Raw genomic sequence first — 23,260 nt, forward strand, 5'->3', positions numbered from 1 at the left:
CAAACAAACAAACACCACTTGTTAGTGTTAGGACAACCTTCTTAGCTGAAGGATGGCTCACATTAAAGCCTTTTATCTCCCCAAAGGGTGCTAAGAGCCAGCAGAGGAAGGCAAAGCTTTCCCGACAAACACAAGTCAGGGATAAGGGGTTCAATATGCAAAGTCTTTTATTTAAAATTTGAAAAGTTAAGACTTACGACCACCTCAGCATATGCCATTCCCATTTTATAAAGAGGAATGACGGTTTCAAACTCGTGCAGAGCTGCATTTTCATTTACAGAACTCTGTAGGCACTTTAGAAGTGAAGCTTGGCTTCAAAATACAAACACTGGGGGCTTTGGCTCAACCTTTTAATATAAAAAATTCACTGATGTACAAAAATGTGAAAGTGTGACAATGACAACATATGAAATCCTGTGATTGAGAGTCCCCTCGGTGCGCATCTTGGTGCACCCGCCCACACAGACCCTGGCGTGGAAACAGAAACTAATGCAAACCATTGCTACCAAGAAGCGCCAACATGTACGTTCTGCACTCCACCAATCATAGACCAATATCTACTCCAAACAGTCAGGAACGAAAAGTACGGCATCTTCCAGGAACAGCAAGGTAGACTTCTTACTCACGATGGACCAGCACGAATAAACCCAGCAAGAAGAGGACGGCATACTAGAAGATAAACACAGAACACAAGTCAGGGAAGCTTTTAGAAGTCTCCACATCCTCAGAGTTTGGTCATGAGCTGGCCTTTGTGACCATGACAAATCACTAAACCATACAATTAGTCTGTAATCCATTTAATAGCTTCCAGACGTAAGCCGAAGAAGACATGTTTAAGGAAATGTATCATAGAGGCTCTTACCTTAAATTTCGGATAGTCATTCATGAGGATCGTCACAATTCCAATATAAGGAACAAATCTAAACAAATGAGCAAACAGAAAACTGGTCATCACAGAACTTCCTCGGTATCCGGTCTCATTTACCGAATGTTCTCGGTATCTTCCACAGAAAAACTCATGTTCAGTTCACAGAGTCCATTTGTACAGACTGTCCCATTGGATCCTTTCAACAAGTCATGTGACAGGGAAGTTAGGAAAAGCACCATTTTACAGATGAGGAAACAGAGGCCTCTGCCTGAGGTGTGTGGCTGCGGTGCAGGAGAACCAGGACTGGACCCAAGGTCTCTCGGGCTTCCAGGTGGGGGACTCTAAATTGTGGACTCAGTGCTAGGGGCGGGGTTTGTTGTCATAACCTTCCCGGAGCGGTCAGCCTGGCTGGGGCAACAAGGCAAACAAGGCCACATCATTACAAGGTACTTCATGTTAAGTGTCCAAAAAGTGAGTGTAACAGCTCGTTACAGTACTTAAGATTTCACCACCCTCTCATTTGTTAACCACTTGTAATCTAGCTTGTGCTCCTAATCCCAAAAACTCTTCCAGAACAGTTTAAATTGCTTTATGCAGTAGACTAGGCTCACCTCCCGTCTTCCTTTTCATCTCTGCAGAATTTGACTTTGAGGACTACAAACTTCCCTTGAAATCCCTTCCTCTTTGGTTTCTTCAACACACAACAAATCTATTTCTCCACCTACACCTCTTGGCTGCTATCCCTTTGCGTTTTTTCACTAGCTCTTCCTTTCTCCTTGCCCCTAAAATTTACCCCCCCCCCCTTTTAAAAGGTTTTATTTATTTATTCATGACAGACAGAGAGAGACAGAGAGGCAGAGACACAGGCAGAGGGACAAGCAGACTCCATACATGCAGGGAGCGCCAACGTGGGACTTGATCCCAGGTCTCCAGGATCACACCCCAAGCCGAAGGCGGCGCTAAGCTGCTGAGCCACCGGGGCTGCCCTAAAATTTATCCCCTTAAACTAATAAAACCACCTGTTAAATACTCTCATAGACCTGATATATTTCCTGTGGAGCCTTGGGCACATTTTAAAATTACATAATTAGTTGCACAACTAGCTGTATGTGTCTGTCTCTCCTACTTGACTCTAAGGTGTATAAGGGCAAAGATGATGCCAGTCTCGTTCTCCACTGTATTGTCAAGGCAATACACAGTAGGTAGGCATCTAGTAAACACTGCCTGAGTGAATGTCTGAATGTCCAGACCTCTTTCTTTTCCTTTCCCTTGGAGATCTCATTTGCCCCAGGACTTTGCTTCTTCCCTCAAGAGAAAATACTCCTCAACCTCCTAAGAATTCAGGGGTGAAAGGAAAGGTTAGCCGGGTCCCGTCACTGTGGGAGGAAATGGTAGTTAGCAAACTCACAACTTTGTTCTTTCTCCTCCTCTTTTACTGCTGACTCTAGAGCAGGCCAGGCCCAATGATACTGACCTAGAGTTTGTCCTGGAGAACGGAGGTTGGGCTAAGGTGGAGACTGAACTTTGCATACTTTAAAATAGCCCAGATGTTTCTATTCAGGGCATCTTCAACCTGTGCAACGTGCCAAAGGTGAACAAACAGAAATCACCTCCCACATAACACCCCCACCATCGAAGCCTCAGGCAAGCTTGAAAAACAGAAATTTTGTCTTTGGTGTACTTCCTTCCTTTGAAGAACTTCTCTTATTTCCTGTCTCCTGTCCTCACCCCATCCTGCCCCTCTCCCTTCTGGTGGCATTACTGGACCCCTCTCTCTCCTCATCTTCAAACTTCCATTCTGTAAGTTGATGTTTCCTAAAACCAAGCCTCCTTTGTCAGAATCACTTGGATAGCCTGTTAAAAATGCAGACTGCTGTGTCTTCCCCAGATTTACTGAGTCAGAGGATCTGTGGAAGTGGGACCCAAATAATGCTTCTGCACACTACAGCACCAGAAGCTCAGCTCTAGCTAGTGAGATGCCTGGAATAGGCATGTGGTGGCGAATAATATCCCCTCCTAAGGCCCATGTTTTAGTTTAAACCCCTGGAACCTCTAAGAGCTGAAAAGTAACAGTCCCTGCAAAATGGCATAGCTAAGCTCTAGGAGGGTACACAAAGGTTTTCTGTGTATGTAATTTTTTTTTTTTTTAAGATTTTGTTTATTCATGAGAGACACACCGAGAGAGAGAGGCAGAGACACAGGCAGAGGGAGAAGCAGGCTCCATGCAGGGAGCCAGACTATGGACTCGATCCCGGGTCTCCAGGACCACGCCCTAGGCCGAAGGCGGCGTTAAACCGCTGGGCTACCGGGGCTGCCCCGGTTTTCTGTGTTTTTAATATGTATTTTTCCTTTGTAATGCAGTAACGGTTATAACTGCTGTCTCATAAGATCTTCATCAGAACAATGGCTTTCAATGAACTCATCTAATTTAAGAAGGTGAAGGCAGATGCCTCACAGTAACATGCAGACTAAAAGCTATAAAAGCATCTGTGATTTCTACTAAAACAGTATCAGGCTGCTGATTCTGGTCTGATGATCAACCAGCAGCCATTCTCATAGAGACTTTTGCCGTTCCCTCCACGCAGTTTCTATGCTCAGAGAACCTTTAGCTCCCAGATCACACAGCCTGCCTATGAGTTCTCCATGGAAACATTTTTCCCTCTACGGTTGGTTTTTCCTCACCCCACCATGAGAGAAATGGAAGCAACTTGGTCTTTAGGAGTAATGTAAGCAAAAAATATGACAGGCAGTCCGAAGTCAAAGAAAAGATTTGATTGCTTGTCTCATTGCTTCCCTCCATGGACAGAGCAGGAAAGGGCTGCTAGGCAAGTACATAATGTTGCTGCCATCAGTTATCTTAAATTCTTATCAGTGCACTCTTTCCTGCTCTGCTTGGAGAGACTTTGCTAGCGCAGAGTTGATAATAAGCAGAAGAAGGTTGCAAAGAAGTAAAACATGCCACCCACAAAGTCAACTCTGACAGCAGCCTGTGCCAAGTTAACATCTAGAAGGTAGAATATGGAGAAATACATGCCCCTGGGAGGCACTGGTGAGGAAGGACCCTCAGATGGAAAAACTACCTGCTGATATTTGGAGAAAATAATTTTGTCAGATGTCAAAGGAGTCTCTATCTGGGAGTCTAGACCATGGCTTCTAACTGAAAAAAGGGGTCATTGTTTCTACTCCAGAATGATCTGTTTCAAGTTAAGTAAAAGGTACATTTCAAAAGCCTCATCCCAGGGGCGCGTGGGTGGTTCAGTGGGGTAAGTGTCTGCCTTTTGCTCAGGTCATGATCCCAGGCACCTGGGATTAAGCCCCCCATGTCGGGCTTCCTGCTCAGCGAGGAGCCTGCTTCTCCCTGCTGCTCCCCCGGCTTGTGCTTTCTCTGTCAAATAAATAAGTAAAATCTTAAAAAAAAAAAAAGGATAAATAATAAAAGCCTCATCCTTAAAACTGGTTTCAGTCGACAGAGAGCTCAATTACTCTGCTTTTTCCTTCTCCTTTACATCTCTTTCCATTGTCGATATTCTCCATTCCCGACCTCCAGCCTCTCACCCTTTCCTCCTCTTGCTCCTGCTCTTCTTTCACTACAGCTTCTCCTCTGTTTTCAACCTCCTCAACTGAGAAAGAATCACCCATATTAAATACTTAGTTGGTTCAGTATTAGTTTCATTTTCTAAAATTGTTTTTATTACATGCTGTAACATGAAAACATGATGCTAGGTGAAAGAAGCCAGACATAAATTAAGACTACATATTGTAAGATTCGGTTTATATAAAATGTCCAGAACAGGCAACCCATAGAGACAGAAAGTAGATGAGTGGTTGCCAGGAGCTGCAGGGAAAAGGGGATGGGGAGTGACTGCAAATGAGAATGGAGTTTTCTTTCTGGGGTGTGGACATGTTCTGAAATTAGACAGTGCTGATGGCTATGTAACCTTGTGGATATAATAAAACCCACTGAATTGTATACTTCTAAGTGGTGAATTGTATCTCCTAGCATATATGAATGATATTTCAATAAAATTATTTAACTTGTTTTTATTTAGGGCCTTAGGCTTCAGTGTAAAATTTTTTAGTGTGCAACTATCTGGAAAAAAATTTTGTTTTTATTGTGTAAAGACACGAAAGCTATTCTAAAGGTCTGGGTATAGTCTGATTTTGAACAAAAAGACTCAAGGAGACTGACAAGTCTGAATAACCACATTAGCAGCATCTTAGGAGCTGTGGGTGATGGGAGTGTGATTTCTCAGAAGCACTGATGATCTAGTTTGTATTATAACAGTATGTTTCAGGCGCCTGGCTGGCTCAGTTGGTGGAGCATGTGACTCTTGATCTCAGGGTTTTGAGTTCAAGCCCCATGTTGGGTGTAGAAACTACTTAAAAATAAATAAAAATCTTAAGGAAAAAAAAAAGTATGTTTAGCTCCAACACAGGAAATGAAGTTCCTCTGAACTGGAGGCATACACACAAACAGCTTTAAAAGAGACAAAACACACTGGGGCTTTCTCTGCTCCAATCTCTCTGACCCCAAAACAGCATCTCTTATGCTATAACTGAGGCAGCTTTCACTTAGTACCTCACACTGACTTATCTGTGGAAAGAGAACGCTTCAGTGTGGTGGCCTGATCTCTAGTAGAATCACTCTGAATCCAGTGTTTACAGAAGGAGCAGATGTTCTGATAGGGGAAAAAGCCCCATGTGGCTTCTAAATAGCAAGAACCAGAACCTATCCACTTTCAGAAGTGTTACACCAATAATTTTGGTGTGATGGCTGTTAAGAGGTGGGCTCCGGGGTCAGCCAGCCACTTATCATCATCAGCGTGGCCTTAGATAAGGAACCTAACCTGTCTGTGTTTCCTCATCTGTAGAATGGAAATATTAGGGTTGTTCCATGGTTAAAATGAAGTAATACTTGTAAAGAATTTAGAATGAGTCTCTGGCACATAGTAAGCCCTGATAAATGTGAGTTATTGTTAATACTATTAATAACAAAAAGGTAGTTAACAATTCCATACATCCTCATATCAGTAACTTACAATTCCTGTCCTCCACTGATCTGTTCTCCTGATAAAATCTGAAATAAATAGGCTTAATATAACTTTTAAATTTCATTTGACCTCAATGATTTTAAGACTAGAAATAAAGCAGTATGAAATAAACATGATAAAATTAATTTAGATGAATACTTTAAGTTGCTGACTCAGTAACTACCTAAGAAATATGGTTTCAGGAAGCAGGATCAATACTGCTCTGGACCCTCACCCTCCACCCCGAAACTAGCAAGGTTTACAAGAAGGTGCCCAATGACATTTCTTGAATTAAATAAACGAATTTTTAAAATTGTCACTCCAATTCATCATCTCATCACTAATATGCTACTCTTTTCCTGCACCCCATTACTTCCTCTCTGGAGCAGTAGACCTCAAGTTTTAGATGCCTTTTAAGAAGCATACTTTTTTCAAAGGACACAAGGTGATTTGGTAGAACCATGACCAACACATTCTATTCAATTGCATGTGATCAGATGATATGACAGAGGGCCATGTTTCAGGGGACATGGAAAGCTCAGTAAATGCTCCCCTTTATGCTTACCCCCTTGCTCTCCCCACGACATCCTTCTTCTCTAGCCAGTGTTGTCCTTGTTTATAGAGGCCTCGGTCATCAACGGCATTATTATCTCCTTTGGTCAAAAACTTGATATGTCCATTTTGCCTTTAAAGGGTAAGGGGAAAAAAAGAGTAAGAGACAGTCAAGTTATCAAATATCTTCATGCCATTTCCAAGCACAAAATTTGGTTTTCTTAACCAAAAATGCTGTGGAACTGTAATATTTTATCATCATTCCTACTATCAAAATAATTATCTATTTAGCTAAAAGGATGTTCATAGCTGTGTTTATAACTAGGGAGAAACTGGAAACATGCTGAAAGTCTAAATATGTAAGCACTGAAGACAATGTTATATTAGAATAGTTAATGACACTGGAAGATGATAAACATTTTATTAAGTGAAGAAAAGATTACAGAATCGTATATACGGTATAATCTCATTTTTATATTAAGTTAAACACAAACCACCAATTTTCTATAAATACAAAAAGGAAAGGAATATATTAAACTAACCCACAGGATATAATCTGCAACAAATACTAGGGAAATTAGAGAATAACCTACTTTTTTCAACCAACAAGTTGTGAGGAACAAAGAAAGTTGGAGAAAGAATTTACAGGTTAATTAAAAGAGACTATAAAAGCCTTATCAACCAACTGCAACCAAGGACCTTATGTGAATCTAGATTCAAACAAACTGTTAAAAAGAAAAAAAAAAAAAAAAGCTTATGATACAATTGGGAATTTGAACAAAGATTGGAAACATTGGAAACATAATGATACAAAGGTATGGTTGTTCTTTGGGGGGGTATAACCATGCTAAATGTAGTTATGTTTTTTAAAAGCTCATTGCTTATGCTATATAGATATTTACTAAAATTTTTACATAGGACATGATATCTAGGATTTGATCCATATAATACAGGAAGAAGAGTGGAAAGAGGTGGTAATATAAGTGGGGCAGAACTGGCCATAGATTAATAATTATTGGGACTGGATGACAGTACATGGGATTTCATTATATGGTTTTGTATACTTCTGAGCATGTTAGAAATTCTCCATGTTTATTTATTTATTTATATTTTATTTTTAAGTGGGCCAACATGGGGCTTGACATGACCCTGAGATTGTGAGTTGCAGGCTCCACTAGCTAATAAGCCAGCCAAGTGCCTCAGAAATTCTCCATATTTAAAAACTAAAATGAAAGAAAAAATAAGAGTAAAAAAGATCTGAAGTGATAAACCAAGGTATAACAGTAGCTATCTACAGCTTTCTTTAGCTTCTAATTTTTTTCTCCAAAAAATATACATTGCTTTTATGAGCCAGGGTTTATAGGAAAAGCATTTTACTTGATCAGGAAATTATTAGTTTAATTCTGCTAAAGAACAGGAGGTTTCTAGGAATTTTAAAATTTAACTGAAAGCAAAGTATAGTTTTTTACAGTTTGATAAAGAGTATCTTAAAACTGATTCAAGTTGAGTGTGGGTTAACTACCATATCAGAAGAAAATTAGCCTCTGACTCCTACTGACTAATATCTTCTTAGATCCTAAACCAGAAACTGGCTCACCAAACACTAAATGTGCAGATGAAACTAAATTGGAAGGTGTTGCAAACACCAAAAACACTTAAGTGCAAACAGTCACATTAAAAATGAGATTCCAGTTAGAAAAAATGCAAATATATACAGAGAAAAATAATCCTTAGCTGACAACTCAGTGAGGAAGTGTCTGAAAAGTTCTGGAGTGAAAGAGGGCAGGTGCCAAGGGGAGCCAGCTGCAAGAGTGCAAGTCAGGAGCACAGGCACGGAGAGTCTACTCAGCCATGAAAACAACAGCAAGCCCAGAAAAGTAACATCAAATTTGAGGAAAGGGAAATGGGGGAACAGAAACGTTCCCCAGGACAGGGACACTACAGGAGACTCTGTTTGAGGAGAGTCCTCCATTTGCTGACAAAACACACCAGCATACCCGAGTTCCCTGCCCTGGGATGGTACTGGGAGAGACTGCTAGAGCTGTGGTAGAAAGTGCAGGTAGGTCTCTATCCACCGAGAGGCAATGGTGGCAGTGGCTCCTGCTCAACCCACTGTCCAGATCCATCCCAGCACTCCCCACTCCAGAGGCCCCAAAGGCTAACTGGTGACACACTTACATAGGGCCTTCCCTGGCTGCCATATGGACCAAATATTTAATATGATCAATCTCCAAGGAGCTCGACGTGCTTGCAGCTTAATTCAACCATCATAATACTGTGATATTAGGCGGGAAGAATTAATCACTTTCTATATAAGAAAAAGTAAGACCCTAAAAAGCCAAGTGGGCACAAAACAATCTATCTCTCTGCACAGAAAAAGCAAAGCTAAGGATTAAGTCATCCCAATGGCAAAATTTCTCCTTCCAAACAATTGACCACGTGCCAGTATTCATCAGCATCAAACTATAATACCTTATATACTAAGCTCAACTTGGAAAATGTGTATCAGAGTAGGCTATAAAATAAGACAAAGTACAAATTTATATGAGTGTGTGTGTGTGTGGAGGGCACCTGAGTGGCTCAGTGGTGGAGAGTCTGCCTTTGGCTCAGGTCATGATCCCAGGGTCCTAGGATTGAGCCCCACATCGGGCTTCCCACAGGGAGCCTGCTTCTCCCTCAGCCTATGTCTCTGCCTCTCTCTGTGTCTCTCATGAATAAATAAAATAAAATAAATGTATATGTGGGGAAAAATGTAAGCATGAAGAGCGGATGACTAGCAGGCTAATGTGAAGAACTACCCAAGAGAATCAAGTCAACTGATAATATTCAAAATGATGTCTCTCAAATGAAAACACAGACAACACTATATGCTAGTTCTTTCCTGACTCATTTTTGTTGGAAGAAAATGGAAAATGAGAGTAGGTGGGGGGAGAGGACACAAAGAAGATGTTTCGCCACCTGCCAGAGCATGGGTAACCCTGCCTGCGGACATGTCTCACAGCCCTATTATATGAGCCAGGAGCAAGAATTCCCCATTTTTTACTCACTTAAAAACACAGTAACTTCAATAAATGCAGGAAAAGGTTGAGTCTTTTGAAAACACCACCGATCACTTTTTCCCCATGTACTATTTACTCCTCCAAACAACCTATTACAAATACTGGAAGTTTCTTATTGTCCCTTACAAGAGCATTTTGCCTGAGCTCAGCAGTGCACTAGAGCTACATCCTGGATTATGTCTGCTTTCCCACTGCCTGGTCAGACAGCTCAGTGTGTGGCGTTAGTGTCCTCTAGAGAACAGGTAGGAAGAGGTCATGACCATACTAGGCAGAAAGAGCAGATTCAGATTCATGGGCCTATTATCAATATATTTTTAAGCAGTGCTTGGCAAGCTGATCTTTTAGTTCAGGGATTCTTTGCATATGTGGCAATACCAGGTACCTTCTACCATATGTTCATGAGATAAACATGTTACCAAAATTGTATTGAGTAGATCCCAGTGTTGTACAGGAAAGAAAATGTCTATTTATGAAACAGAGAGAATTACCCAAAATTTAACATTCTCTCTGGGTGTTAAGGTTGCATATGGTTTTATTTGCTGTTATTTCCCAATTTTATACAGTATCTTATTCTATGCTATATAATAAGAATGTTCACAAGATGGAGAGTCAATATATGAAAAAAGAAGGCATGGTACGTAAGCAGCAGGTGGAGAGAAAAAGGAGGAATGAGACCAAAGAGAGAGGTCAGCTGAATGAATCCTACCTCTACTCTTCCTAAAGTTCAGGATTTTTTTTTTTAAGATTTTATTTATTTATTCATGAGAGAGATACAGAAAGAGAGAGAGGCAGAGACACAGGCAGAGGGAGAAGCAGGCTCGATGTAGGGAGCCTGACGTGGGACTCGATCCCGGGTCTCCAGGATCATACCCTGGGCTGAAGGCGGTGCTAAACGCTGAGCCACCCGGGCTGCCCATAAAGTTCAGGATTTTATTTCCTAAAACAACATTCAGATGAATAACAGTGTAAAATTCAGCCTGAAAACGTTCAGGGCACATTTATTATAAACATTTCATCCATTCTGGCTGTCATTTAGTCCCATATTTAAGAACATTGTTAGCACTATGAGATTAAATGATTATCACAATCAGTTATTTTAGTCTCCCCAAAAGAAAAAAAGGAAATTGGAAGCTTCACAATATTAATTGGATCTGTTATCTAAACAGGACTTTGGGCACCTGGGTGGCTCAGTGGTTGAGCACTTGCCTTTGGCTCAGGTCGGGATCCCGGGGGATCAAGTCCCACATCGGGCTCCCCACAGGGAGCCTGCTTCTCCCTCTGCCTACATCTCTGCCTACATCTCTGCCTCTCTGTGTTTCTCATGAATAAATAAATAAAATCTTTAAAAAATAAAATAAAATAAACAGGTCTTCAAGTTGAACACATCTCAGGAGTCTAAAATGAATCACCAAAAACCCGGGATTAGTAGGACCGTACATCTTACAATATTCAGAATTCTGTTATTTTTTATTTTATAGTATCTGTCAGTGAGCCTGCCCTAGAACAAGATCAAACTGTTTAAAATAAAAAACTCAAAAAAAAAAAAAAAAAAACTCATTCAATTCCAAAGGATTGCATATAAAAATGCTTCTGCTCTAACCAAAAGTAGGGTCTGAGTGTCATTTGATTTTCTCTGATAAGTTCAGGGAAAAGTTGGCTCTGCTTTGCTAACAACATGCAGTGCTAAGAATATAACGCAAATCCACTTTGAGAACCTGTACTGGATAAACCTACACAATTCTAAACTAAATTTCTAAAAAGAGTTTAGTTATTCCTTCCTAGTCAATGGTAGAATGCCATTTTAAAATTATAATCTTTAAACCACAAGGACTACAAGTAAGAAAGGAAAATTCCAAAAATCTATAAAAAAAAAATTTATAATCTTTCAAAATATATACTGAAGTTTGAAAAAAAAAAAAAAAGAGCAGTCTGATCTTTATTTCACCAATGAAGAAAGAACTCTTTTAAACTAAAGTGGTTATGTGGATTTTCAAAAAGCAACAGCTGGCAGTCCCCTCTTGTTTAAGTGGAGAAAATAAATTACTCTAGAGGGTAGGGCAAGAATAACATAATATTTATTTAAGTCTCTCTCATTCTCAAGAACCTAAATCACTGTCTCATTGTTTTTATTCCCCTCTGTGTGTCCTCCAGGACACCTATCTTTTCCTTCATTTCTTTCTTTCCTTCCCTCCTGAATGTTTTCCATAACTAGAATACTCTGGATTTGGAAGGGAGGGTGTGAGGAATGTGGAGCTGGACAGGGAAGCATAGGCTCAGAACTCACAGATCTTGTAATTCATCTTCCTAAATCTCTTAATATTATAGGTAAGGAAACAGACCCAGAGAGATGAAATTTTTTGCTCATTGTTATGGCCTACATCCATGTCCAGGTGATACTAAAGGTTTTACATATGTCCTTTCTAATTCTAAAATGCAAGAGTCTACGTTTAAAAGAGTAACTTAATTTTAGAAATTTTCTTTGGAATTTAGGGGCACCTGGCTGGCTCAACTGGTGACCCTTGATCTTGGAGATGTGAGTTTGAGCCCCATGTTGGGTATAGAGATTACTTAAAAATAAAATCTCAAAAAAAAAAAAAAAAAGACACTTTCTTTGGAATTTAAAAAAGTTGGTAAATTTATTCTTATTTGACATGGCTGTTAGATTGCCATAAAGGTTTTGTTTTGTTTTGTTTTGGAAAGATTAGGAAGGGCTACCTCATCAATTACATTGGAAGATTCTTTTTTTTTTTTTTTTTTTTTTACATTGGAAGATTCTATTTGGGATCAACCTTTATGTCATTTTTTTTTGGGGGGGGGTGATACACAGGGGGATCTGGTTGGGAAGTAAAAAGAAAACCAAGAAAAACTTCTAGAAAATAAATAAATTAATTAATTAATAAATAACTAGTTTTCTAAATGTTCACCAAGCCTTCAGACATTCATAAAAATGGATTGGAAGAAGAACCGAGGCATTTCCCACTCTTCTTAGCCTTCAGGTTATCAAAATTAAATACTGCAAACATAAAATATGAAAATATCTTAAAACAGAGAAGGTACAGTTTGCACATACTTTTCATGAATCTTCAAGACTCGGTGAACTATAGGAATCTCTCTTCCTTCTATCCTAAAAACAACAATTTCTCCCACTCGGATGGGATCTTCAACTCGATTTGTTAAAAAGAGAAGATCTCCTCTATGAAATGCTGGCTCCATGCTGCCACTAGGAGAGAGAGAATATATAGAAAACAAAAAGTGTAAGATTCAATTCACTTTCAAAAGTTAACCAATCACAAGTATCACCCCTGGAGTATATTTGATACTTAAACAAATATATCAGCATCCATGTGTGTTGTTCTCAAAATATGGTTTCCACAAACTAACAAGTTACACAAAAGTTACTATAGTTATTAGCCTTTACTGACTAGATTTGTTTCAAGCATTACTATTCAAAGGAGCTTCAGTCTTGAAAAGGGCAATGTTACTAATTCCTTAACCTTTTAAAATTTCAAGTGACAAAGGGAATATAAAAGAATGAACTTTATAATCACTGCCCTTATTCTCACCTCATCTGAAAATGCTAAATACATTCAAATATTCAAATGAGAACTGGATCATCTTCTGCCATTTATAGAGACTAAGATGACCTTACGGTTTTGAACCATTAAGAAGGGAAAACAGCCCATCAAGTCAAAGAGCAGTCAGCTACCAAGATAATGCTTCTGTTATCAACTTATTTATTTTAAAAAGAGAAACAAGAAAGAAAACTAAGAATAATAGCAGAGATTTTTTTAAGAATTTCAGAAACAAGGAAAGGCTTCAATTCTGTGGTAATTAGTGAGGACAAACTTCTAGAATGCCTTCTCACCTCTCCCCTGTCCTATACTATACCAAGTTCTTCAAGGTCCTAAGATATCTGCAGCAATTTAACCTTTTCTTGCTATTTAGTAGTAGTCTAGGGATGCCCGGGTGGCTCAGCAGTTGTGCCTGCCTTTGGCTCAGGGCATGATCCAGGAGTCCAGGATCAAGTCCCTCATGGGGCTCCCTGCAAGGAGTCTGCTTCTCCTCCTGCCTAGGTCTCTGCCTCTCTGTGGGTCTCTCTCATGAATACATAAATAAAAATTAAAAAAAAAAAAAGAAGCAGCCCATAAGTATAATTTTCAAAACTCAAGCTCCAGTTTCCTTTCTTTTTTTTTTTTTTTTTTAAGATTTTATTTATTTATTCATGAGAGACACAGAGACAGAGGCTGAGAAAGAAGCAGGCTCCATGCAGGGAGCCTAATGTGGGACTGGATGTGGGAATCGAGCCCGGGACAGTAGGATCAGAGTCCCAGGACTGAGACTCCATTGGGCTCCCTGCTCAGTGGGGAGTCTGCTTCTCTCTGTGCCTCCCATCCCACTTGTGTTCTCCCCTCTCTCTAATAAATAAATAAAATCTTTTAAAAAATAAAACAGATAAAAGCTGAGCTGCTACAGTGTAATGGCTCATTTTTATTAAGCACTTACTGTATACAAAGTGCCATTCTAAGTTGTTTCTTTTTAAGCAATCTTCAGAGCAACTCTATGATGTAGATACTCTTATTATCCTAACTTTACAAACAAGGAAATTGAGGCTTAGAAAGGTATACAGTTATAAATTTTAAAAAAATGATAAAGGTGAAATTTGAAAAGGGAGTCCAACAGAATCCACTCTCACTGTGCTAACCTGCTTCTGAGCCATTCTAGAATTTTCAGCGGGGAGTATCATCACGTTTACATTTAAAAGTCATAATTTCAGAAGGTATAGAATATGCAGAGCACATTTAAATATTTATTGAATTAATGAGTAACTAGAAAAGGCCAAAAGGTAGACTGGCAGACCAAGTGTCCAGGCCAATACTTATAAATGAATTCTTGGCAATCATTAAAAGTGCTATTAAAAATATGGACACAGGAGAATCATAAGGGGACACATAAAGGATGCACATATAGAATTACTTCAATTACATAAGAATATACATGAAAAAAGGGGATCCCTGGGTGGCTCAGCAGTTTGGCGCCTGCCTTTGGCCCAGGGCGCGATCCTGGAGTCCCGGGATCAAGTCCCACGTCGGGCTCCCGGCATGGAGCCTGCTTCTCCCTTCTCCTGTGTCTCTGCCTCTCTCTGCCTCTCTCTCTCTCTCTCTCTATGTCTATCATAAATAAATAAATAAATAAATCTTAAAAAAAAAAGAAAAAAGAATATACATCAAAAAAGAAACTAAAATGTTAATAGTGATTATATCCCAGAACTATGGGTAGACTTTTTGTGTTTTCAACATTTCATATAATGAAAATATATAAACTCTTGCTGATTCTAAAAGCGTATTTTTAGAGGTCACTACAACAGCCCAGGCAGGAAATGAGGAGGGCCTGAAACAGAACAGCAGCAGGGAAGACAACTATAAAAGAGTCTAAGAAAGAGGAGGAAAAATAACAAATTTGATGGCCAACCTGATATAACGGGGTGAGGAGGATGACATCTGGGTTTCTTTTTTTTTTTAAGATTTTATTTATTTATTAGGGACACGGGGGTGGGAGGTAGAGACACAGGCAGAGGGGGAAGCAGGTTCCATGCAGAGAACCTGACGTGGGACTTGATCCTGGGTCCCCAGGATCACGCCCTGGGCTGAAGGTGGCGCTAAACCTCTAACCCACCGGGCCTGCCCTGACACCTGGGTTTTTAACAATGGCAAAGGAGCAGATGTCAGTGACAGTCACAGAAATAAGAGGAAAAAGAACAAGTGTGTGGAAAAAGGAGACGAATTTTACTTTTATTACAAGGAGTTTCAAGTGAAACATCAAGGAGTTTCAACCACCATGTTCAGATGGAGATGTCCAGTGCAGGGTGAAAACAAGAGGCTAGATTTTAGGGAAGAAAGTTGGATGAGAAATAAAAAGATTTAAAAATTCAGATACAGGTGGCATTAAAAACAGGTGTAGTGGGGCACCTGAGTGGCTTAGTTGATTGTTGATTTCAGCTCAGGTCCAGATCTCAGAATCATGGGATCCAGCCCTGCACTGGGCTCCACACTCAGCTTTCTGCTTAGGATTCTCTCTTTCCTTCTGCCCCCCGCCCCCACCCTGCATATGCGCTCTCTCTCTCAAATAAATGAATAAATCTTAAAAACAGTGTGCAGTGAGAGGACCATTGAAGAAATAAACTAGGGGAAACCTTTTAAACATTAAATATATTATTAGTAAACTTCTTACCATTACCTGATTAAAGTATACTTTTAAATTTAATACATCAATTGTAAATTTTAAGAAGTTTAATATAGAGGATCCCTGGGTGGCTCAGTGGTTTAGCGCCTGCCTTCAGCCCAAGGCATGATCCTAGAGTCCCGGGATCGAGTCCCACATCAGGCTCCCTGCGTGGAGCCTGCTTCTGCCTGTGTCTCTGCCTCTCTCTCTCTCTGTCTCTGTCTGTCTCTCATGAATAAATAAATAAAATCTTAAAAACAAAGTTAAATATAAACCACTTAAATATTTTTAAACTGACTTCAGCTCTATCTATAAATGGGAAAAAAAAGTTTTGATTGTTTCCTGAAACTCTAATTAAAAAAATAATAAGAAAGTATTTATCTTCACCTGAAACTAACATAACACTGTGTGTTAAATATTGGAATTTAAAAAATAATTTTTAAAAAAGATTTTATTTATTCATTTGAGATACAGAGAGCATGGTGGAGGCACCTAGGGAGAGGGAGAAGCAGGCTCTCTGCTGAGTAGGGAGTCTGACTTGGGGCTCGATCCCAGGACTCCAGAATCATGACCTGAGCTGAAGTCAGACACTTAATGGACTAAGTCACCCAGGTGCCCTAAAGTAAGTATTTTTATTTTAAAAAGTTATTTGTCTTTATCCCCAATGACCTCACCCAGTCCTAAAAGTGGATTCTCAGTTACCTTGAATCCTCTGAGGCATATTTGGTGCCAGATAATTATTATAATACATGGTTTTTCTTGGCCACCGAACCACATACATTACTTTTCTCTAATGACTGCTTCTTCTAGTCTTGACCAGATTTTGTTCCAATAGGACCTGGTCTCTTTTAATTTCCTTTCTTTATTTCACATTGGTAATCAGAAAAGCCTAGTATATAAATAAACCTTCCTGCGAAATAACTTGTCCAAACACCACTTTTAAGCCCCAACTAATACTATCAAATTTCCAGCTGTAGCAGAAATGAACTGTTTCCAGGACCACCACTGTGTTGAGCAGGTCCTCAGTGGAATCCCCTCTTCACGCCAACATCCCCAATTTAAAGGTCATTAGATTGTCCTTAAGCATCTCCACTGAAGGAAGCTCAATATGAAATAATCCCAGAAGAATCTCTAAAAGAAGCCTCCCTGGGCTCTCTCACTATACCCTATTCCCACAAGGCCAATTAGTGTGGCTTCTCCTTCTGTCAGTGTTTGAAACTGAAACTCTCCACTGAATTTAAAACTGTCTGGGAACTTGGGGCCCTGTCTCTGTACTCCCAGAGTAGTACATTAAATGCTTTCCCAGCTAATAAAATACATACATGCCTTTGGATCTCCAAAATTACAGCTGGATGTGTTCATTAATAAACATAGAACAAAGGTATGAGTAAGAGTAGGAATAAGGTAAGAGCAAAACAGTGGGTCTTGGAACCACTTGTTGCTAAAGCCTGTATATACAAATATGACAATGAAGGAATCAAATTGATTTTTTTTAAAGATTTATTTATTTATTCATGAGAGAGACAGAGTGAGAGAGAGGTAGAGACATAGACAGAGGGAGAAGCAGGCTCCCCACAGGGAGCCTGGTGCAGGACTCAATCCCAGATCCCAGGATCACACCCTGAGCCGAAAGCAGATGCTCAACCACTGAGCCACCCAGGCATCCCAGAATCAAATTGATCTTAAGAGTAATGTACTATTTAAGTAATAGTACTTAATATACTCTAGATAATGTTAATGATTTCTTTTATATTTATATACCATTATCTCTTGAAAAGACTTGAAATAACTTACATAATTAAGTCCCAAATAAGACAGAACTATAAAGATTTACTTTATAGATTACTTTAAGATAAGATTACTTACTTTAAGATTCACTTAAACAAGGAAGTGATAATTCTCCAAAATGGAGTTAGTTACTAGTTTAGGATTTTAAAATCACTAGAGTATGAATTCAAGGACATAGAAGGAAGCACAGTGGGAAAAGATTCAGTACTGCCACTTTAAGAGGCAGCTAATATCTTCAAAATTTCTGAAGTCTGTTTAGAAGTGATATTTAAAGGTCAGCAGGAAACATGGAAATAATTAGTGATGTTTCTGTACTGACACTGAGAACATGCTGCAGAAAAACTGTTAATTTGTGGAGAGGATACCTAATCCAGCAAACTGACAACTAAAGAGCAGCCCTGATGTATGAAAAGGAAGAAGACATAAGAATTTCGGGAAAATACAGTACACATTGAAACACTTTTCTTAAGAGATGTGCCAAAAACAAAACTCACATTGTAAACGTTTTATAGAGAAGTCATGAGCCCTTGGGGGTCTGAATTCTAAGTGCCTAATGAGGCTGCACATTTTCTCACAGTTGAAGAATAGTAACTAATTTTCTTTCAGGCCCTTTTCTGGGAAACCATAGTTTCTAGAGGAATAATACAATAGTTATTTAATTTCTCAGTTTTTCTCTTAAGTAATACCATGCAATTCTATGCCTTGAAAAGAAAAATTGTTACCTGAGCACCACTACAATTGGACTTTCACTTCCAGTTATGACCATCAGTCCCTTCCAGATCATTAGTGCCGAGGAGACAATCATTCCAAAATTTAGGACTTGATAATACAGCTGTAAGAACAAGAGAAGAAACGAGATCCATAATTATCCCCACTCCAGAAAGCAACTGAGAGTAGTATCATTTAAAAAATTTCCCCCAAGGGATCCCTGCGTGGCTCAGCGGTTTAGTACCTGCCTTTGGCCCAGGGCGAGATCCTGGAGACCTGGGATCGAGTCCCATATAGGGCTCCCAGCCTGGAGCCTGCTTCTCCCTCTGCCTGTGTCTCTGCCTCTCTCTGTGTGTCTTTCATGAATGAATAAATAAATAAAATCTTAAAAAAAAAAATTTACCCCAAAAGAGTTTCAAGTAGTACTATTAGGCCAGCTGAAGTTCTGAAACATTCCTTAAAACTGTAATAATTACACTAGCAGTATTCCAGCATAGCCTCCCATCCCCCAAACATCTTCCTCCTGTTTGGTCACTCAGTGTGTTACCCTTACATAATAGCTTATATTCAAAACTTTTTGTAGTTGTTATTTCATTTACGCTTCACCACAATTCACCTGAAGTTCAATCACATTCCTGATACAAATCACTGCTTCTATGCTCCTCCCAGACTTACTTTCCTACAATATCTAATAATGATGGGCTATTTGATGGCATTTAACTCTCAGACAGAGGAAATAATTTTGCCAAAGTCATACAGCTTGTCAGTCACATAATTAGGACTTGAAGACCAGCCTTTTCTGTCTTACTGAATTTCCACTACTGAACAAATTGTAGAATTCTACTTCAATAAGCAGATACGATACCAGAAAGGCATTTCAAATGAGGGAAATAATGTGAACTAATTGTGCTGAACAAGGCTGGATAAGAGGATGACTGACTCCTTTTTGTTATTTTAAAAAATATACATGCATATGGACACTCTGCAAGACAACTGTTCTAGTCTTCAAAATTTCAATGTCATGAAAATAAAGGTGGAAGACTATTCTAGATCAAAAAGGACTAGATAGACATAACCAAATGTAATGCATAATTAACTGGATCTTGGCTCAAAAGAAAAAAATACATATAAGAAAAAAAATCCCAATTACAAAAGACATTTTAAAGGGTACCTGCCCGGCTTAGTCAGTAGAGCATGCGACTCTTGATCTCAGGGTTTAGAGTTCAAGCCCCACACTGGGCGTAGAGATTACTTTAAAAAAAAAAAAAAAAAGATGTTTTGGGGTCAATTGGGGAAACTCAAATATGAAATGATACTAGGAAATTAGTGTTAATTTTCTTAGGTGTGATAATAGTATTATGGTTATGCAGGATATTGCACACTACTAGTAGTTAGCCAATAGTAGTTAGGGGTAAACTGTCTTATCTGCAACCCATTTCAAATGATTCAGAAAAAAAAATTCTAGGTACACATAAGTACACATAGAGTATGGCAAAATGTTAACATCTATATGGTAGCTTACAAGTGTTTATGTACTATTCTTTCAATTTTTTTTCAGCTTTGCTGAGGTATAACTGACAAATAAAAATGTCAGATTTTTGAGGCACCTAGGTGGCTCAGTTGGTTAAACATCTGCCTACAGCTCAGGTCATGGTCCCAGGGTCCTGGAATCGAGCCCTGTGTTGGGCTACCTACTTAGCGGAAAGTCTGCTTCTCCCTCTCCCTCTGCCCCTCCCCATGGCTTGTGCTCTCTCTTACTCTCTAGCTCTTTCAAATAAATAAATAAAATTTTTAGAAAAAAAAAGTAATATATATTTTTAAGTAGGATCCATGCCCAATGTGCAGCCTGAATTCAAAATCCTCTGATCAAGAGTCACATGCTCTACCAACTAAACCAGCCAGGTGCCCCCAAAGTGTAAGATATTTAAAGTGTACAACATGAGGCAGCATCTGGATGGCTCAGTTGGTTAAGCATCTGCCTCTTGATTTTGGTTCACGTCACGATCTCAGGGTTGTGTGACTGAGCTCCAAGCCAGCCTCTGCCCTGGGCCTGGAGCCTGCTTGGGATTCCCTCTCTTCCTTTCCCTTTGCCCCTTCCCTAGCCCCTCTCTCTGTCTCAAATAAGTGGATCTTTAAAAAAAAATGTATGTCATGAGGATTTAATATATGTATACCCTGTAAAAGGGTTCCCCCACAGAATTCATTAAGACATCCAACACCAAAAAAAAAAAAAAAGAGAGAGAGAGAGACATCCAACACCTCACATAACTGCTCCCTTTGAGGTGGGGGGAGGTTAGGTCTTTCAATTTAAAAAATAAAAAAAAGATTTAATTTAATTTAATTTAATTTAATTTATTTATTTATTTATTTATTTATTTATTTATTTATTTATTTATTTATTTATTTATTAAGAGAGAGAGAGAGAGAGAGAGAGAGAGAAGGAGTACAAGCAGGGAAGCAAGGGGAGTGGGAGAGGGAGAAGCAGGCTCCCTGCTAAGCAGGGAGCCTAATGAGGAGCCTAATGAGGAACTTGATCCCAGGACTCTGGGATCACGACATGGGCCGAAGGCAGATGCTTAACTGACTGAGTCACTCAGGCACCCCAAGGTCTTTTGATTTTTCTTGAAACAAAGGTATACATAAACTAAATATGTAAGTGGTTACATCTAGAGCTATAATATTAGCCAATTTTGTGTCATTTTATCTATATTTTCTGCTTTTAAAATTAATTTTTATTTCTATTGAAATATAATTTAATGGGGCACCTGGGTAATGGGGCACCTAGGTGACTCAGTGGTTGAGCATCTGCCTTTGTCCCAGGTTGTGATACCAGGGTCCTGGGATTGAGTCCCACATCAGGCTCCCTGAGAGAAGCCTGCTTCTCCCTGCCTATGTCTCTGCCTCTCTCTGTCTCTCATGAATGTATATACAAAAATCTCAAAATACATATATATATAATTTAAAAACAAGCAATTATCCTGGTCATGGTAGGCCACTTCAATCATTTTTGTCTCATAGCTATTTCTTGTGCTATTTACCCTCATGCTTCTCAAAACTAATTGTTCCTCCAATTTTTATAAATTTGGAACATTACCTATTAACTACCTATTACGGTAAGACTTTTAGCTCTGGAAGGATACACAAGAAACTGGGGACAGTGGCTGCTCTGGAAGAGGAACTGGAAGTTAGGCAGGATGAAAATACTTTCCAGTATATACACTTCACATTTTTTAAGTTTTTACTAAGTATCATCTATTCAAAAGTAAGTTGTTTAGGTTTATTTTATTTTCTTAAGTCCATGTTAATGGCTAGAACATTATTTTTTTGGCCTCCAGTGAAGTATGACATACTCTATCAATATAATTAATGTCATCCTCAAAGGATGGAAATATGAATATTTTCTAACAGACACAAGTATTTGCTACTCTTTGAGTAATGGAGTATTATGAGCATACAGGTATAATCTGATACGTAGTTTGACGTTCCCATCTGGGGACCCTTCCTCCCGTTTACAGGTGAGGAAACGGAGGCACAGAGAGGCTAAGTGATGCGCTCACAGCTGCACAGCTACTAGCATGCAGAACAGTAACTACTAACTAGAACTCAGTTCTCCTAAACTCTACCTCTTCAAGATGGTAGCTTTCTTAAAAATTAAAAAAAAAAAAAAAAATGGTCCTCTTCCTCAGAAAAAGGAACTGAGGAAGTGGAGTGGGAGAGGCCAGAAGTAGGAAAACTAATTTCTAAGAAGTAATTCTGGTCAACCAGTGGATAAGCAGTCAGGAATTCGGCTACAGGCTCTACTTTCCAAACTTTCAATGCTGAAAAATCACTTATGGTACTGGTTACAACAGTAGAATCTGCACTCCAATCCCGAATCTCTGAGGGAAGGGTTGTGAGATTCCACATACACCACCAAATATAAAATACAGCTCCACGATCCCCTACCTGGGGGTCACATAAGTTTCATATTTCAAAAGTAGCCAGATTTTGAAAAGGTAACCTTGGATGTACTACTTATTTATTTACTTTATTTATTTATTTAGTACTACATATTTATATAACATCCTTAGCAGGGTCTATGGCAATATCCCATAACCAACCATGTTAATATTTCTGCAGGAAAACTTTAAAAGTTCACACCAAAATAAATAAAATCTAAAACTAGCCCCATGTTAATGAGTTCAACTCTGTTTTGTTGATGAAAATATTTCCATTTTCAGAAGGGCATCGATGTAGCACTGTCTAACAGATGTGGGATATCTAATAACTACTCTTTCAAAGAAAAATGAAAGACAAAAATGACAACTTGTTAGGTCCCTGCAAGAAGATCACTATTCTACCCATAATTAGCCTTCTCTTTTTCCTCAGACCTGGAATACTACCTTTCACTACAAAGTCATTATTGTAAAATTTATCTTAATCACCCAAATCACCCTCATCATTCTTACTAGTGAGAAAGAGGTTGAAAGTCCCTCACTGTGTATAACCGGTATGTTCCTTAAAAGGCACCTACTTGCATAATCCTAAATCAGTCTGTGAGCCAAAACCTAGACAGAAGGACACTATTTGGTGAAACAAATATTCTCTCTGAGCAAAAGTCTGAGAAATGTCATATTCTTCTCCCTTTCTTTTCTCTGCTCTTTTTCCTAGCAGTAGTCTTTACTCAAAAGACAACAACAATAACAACAAAAAACCCACATTGCCTTCCGAGCTCCTGCTTTCTTTACCGCTACATCTGAATACTTATGAATATACATGATCACAAAAAGGGCTCTTTCTGATATTAGCAGAAACAAGGTGGCAGCTACCCAACCTCATATCATTTGGCAACAGCATACTATTAAGACATTGTGACATATGTAGAATAACAAATACAGAAGTGAATAGCCCTATTATTTTTTCTAAGAAGTGACTAGAACAATATGCTCTTCAATGCTCAAGGTGAAACTAGAAAAGAATGTTATTAAAGCCAATAAAAAGCAGGGTGCCTGGGTGGCACAGTCAGTTGAGTGTCTGCTTTTGGCTCACGTCATCAT

General features: G+C 39.1%; 1 protein-coding gene across 1 annotated transcript in view; it reads right to left on the bottom strand.

The window, feature by feature from the left end:
• Window positions 1-349: 349 nt before the first annotated feature.
• The window catches only part of SEC11A (SEC11 homolog A, signal peptidase complex subunit), a 39,543-nt gene continuing 16,632 nt past the window's right edge, over window positions 350-23,260 (bottom strand). The window contains exons 2-6 of the mRNA NM_001003313.1: window positions 18,239-18,348; window positions 12,580-12,729; window positions 6,464-6,583; window positions 863-920; window positions 350-669 (exon numbers count right to left, since the gene is read on the bottom strand). Coding sequence (NP_001003313.1) covers window positions 619-669; window positions 863-920; window positions 6,464-6,583; window positions 12,580-12,729; window positions 18,239-18,348 — 489 coding nt within the window. The 3' untranslated portion in view covers window positions 350-618. The remainder of the gene's footprint in view (window positions 670-862; window positions 921-6,463; window positions 6,584-12,579; window positions 12,730-18,238; window positions 18,349-23,260) is intronic.

This window comes from Canis lupus, chromosome 3 (genome assembly GCF_011100685.1).
Source record: "Canis lupus familiaris isolate Mischka breed German Shepherd chromosome 3, alternate assembly UU_Cfam_GSD_1.0, whole genome shotgun sequence".
NCBI classification, from domain to species: domain Eukaryota; kingdom Metazoa; phylum Chordata; class Mammalia; order Carnivora; family Canidae; genus Canis; species Canis lupus.